Genomic DNA, 2290 nt, shown 5'->3' on the forward strand with positions numbered 1-2290 from the left:
GGCGGGCGCGCTGGCGGGGCGGGGGCCACGCTCGCTCGTGCTCCGCCGACAGGAGAACCAGGACTTCGGCTTCACGCTCAGACACTTCATTGTGTATCCGCCAGAATCCTACACGGTAAGTGACTCCCCATGTAGCCAATTGTATGTTTTGTTACTTAAATGAGTTCACGGTGCCAAACATGAGGAGGTTGCCGCTTTAAAACCTTAACCTTCCTCCCTCCCGTGTCCGGGTGGACACCGATGGCTAGCTTGGTTTCCAATAACTTCGAGATCGAAAGTGAATCGGAGTAAAATGTCCTCACGCTTTTTCCCCCTCCCTTTCGTATGGTGGACAATAAAGTGGCAGTCGGTGGTCCTTCATCCTCTCTACTGTCTGCTCAATACGCCGTGTGCCAGCTTGAGGGCCGCGCTGTAGTAAAGTCGCGCGAGTTATATGTTTCTGCCGGTCGGTCCATAGAGGCCGCCGTCGTTGCTAGCCGGGCTCTAACGCTCGACCCCGCAGCGCCCTCTGTGTGCAGTGCGCGTTTGTGTGGGCAAGTCCACCTTAGTGTGCTTTGCAAGCGCGAATCTTCTCTCAAATTTTCAAAACATACATTTAGTAAATTTCTAAAAAAGAAAATAAACGCGCTCTTTGAAAATCTTGTAGAATTCAACAGTGAGCACCCAGGAAACGGTTCAATTATTTCAAGGGTTTTTGAGGATAAAGAAACCAATTCTTAAATTCAAAGAAATGTTCATTCACTCCAGTTAAAAAGTCCTGTAGTGTAGGACAATTCCCTCCCACTAAGTTTCCTTACCCTAAATTTAAGTTGAAATTTCCTTGAATCAACAGAACCATTTTGTGGCGAAGATGTTCCATGACGTTTTATTGAAATGTTTCGGTTTTTTTTTGTTTATTTTTTTCGTTTTGTATGTCTAATTTTTTTTCCGACTCGACAGATACTCGGCGCGGACCGGCGGCTCCACAATGTGGCCCTGGATGAGCCCATGGACACCATCTTTGTCCGGCTGGTCAGAGACAACAGCCCGGCGCACCTAGCCGGACTCTGCCAAGGTGAGTGGGCGGGGCGGTTTATTTGAATTCAATTGAAAGGGGCCGCCGCACCGGGCAGGCCGCCTCGCTCCGCGGCGTAGCGACAGAGACAGACAGAGACAACGGCAGAGACAGACAGAGACAGAGAGATCTGGCTGGAGAAAAGGGGAAACGAGGGAGGGGGGGGGGGCGGGTTTGGCAGAGACAGTTAGTTCCTGGGGGCCAGCAGCGGGTCCGGCTAGCGCGGGCTAGCGCCATCACCACGGGCCGCGGGACAGCCGGCGGCGCCACCTTCCGGTGCGCGGGGATGGGACTGCTGGCGCAGCGACGCGTGCACTGGCCGCGCTCCAGTCGGAGCAGGTCAGGTGCAGGGCAGGGCAGGGCATGCTCGCAATTGAATGGGAAAACGCCGCCGCGGACCGGCCGACCGACAGAGGTTCCTCTCCCGTACTCAAATAGGACAGTGGGTCTGTCTCCCCTCCCCTCCCTCCATCCTCCCCTTCCCTTTTTGCCTCATTCTCTCCTCTTTTTTCTCCCCTTGCACGGCTGCTAAAGGCTTTTCTGTGTCTTCTCCCCCCCTCCCTCCCCCGCCACCCAATTCTTTCTCTTTCCCTTTCTCACTCCCCCTGACTGCTCATCAATCTGCTCAGGACAGTGGCCCCTTTGTTTTACATACGAGCGCCGCGAACCGTAACGGATTTTTTATTTTTCTGCTCCTCCTCCTTCTCTGTCTCTCTCGGGAGAAAAGAAGAGGAGGAAGGATGGGAGATCACTTGAGAATCTCGAGTGTGTATGTGACACGTGTCACGTCAAGTAAATTATCTGTATGATCCCTTTCAGGGTTCGTTTCCTCTTGTAATATTTTCAACCCATTCGTTGGTTCCGGGGGGTCTCTTTATATATTCATTTTTGATTTGTGACGTGCGGTGCCCTCTGAACTTTTTTGTTGTCGTTGTTGTGGCCGCGTTTGAGTGGAGCGACAAAACTCTCCACGGTTTGGGGGCGGGGCTATGAATGAAATTGCGGGCGCAGGTGACGCGGCCTGGCGTGGCGGGTAAAAGTTGGCGCGTGGGATTCAAATGCGCGCGTGGGCTCGCGCGCTTCGCGCGTCTCTTGTTGCGAGGCGCCACCTATTGATTACTTGATTAGTATTATTTTTATAACGTAGGGCCCCGTGCGTTAACATTGTGCACGGGGTAGCTGAGCGAAGTGCATTAACTTTACAGAAGACATAAAAAATATAGAACAAAACTATAC

The 2290-nt window shown here is 52.5% G+C and overlaps 1 protein-coding gene across 1 annotated transcript in view; it reads left to right on the forward strand.

Annotated features, from left to right (window-relative positions):
• Positions 1 to 6: 6 nt before the first annotated feature.
• Positions 7 to 2290, forward strand: part of LOC113205557 (uncharacterized) — a 33192-nt gene continuing 30908 nt past the window's right edge. The window contains exons 1-2 of the mRNA XM_026421217.2: positions 7 to 115; positions 940 to 1054. Coding sequence (XP_026277002.2) covers positions 988 to 1054 — 67 coding nt within the window. The 5' untranslated portion in view covers positions 7 to 115; positions 940 to 987. The remainder of the gene's footprint in view (positions 116 to 939; positions 1055 to 2290) is intronic.

The sequence above is a fragment of the Frankliniella occidentalis genome, unplaced genomic scaffold (genome assembly GCF_000697945.3).
Source record: "Frankliniella occidentalis isolate FOCC.00 unplaced genomic scaffold, Focc_3.1 Scaffold105, whole genome shotgun sequence".
Classification (NCBI taxonomy): Eukaryota; Metazoa; Arthropoda; class Insecta; order Thysanoptera; family Thripidae; genus Frankliniella; species Frankliniella occidentalis.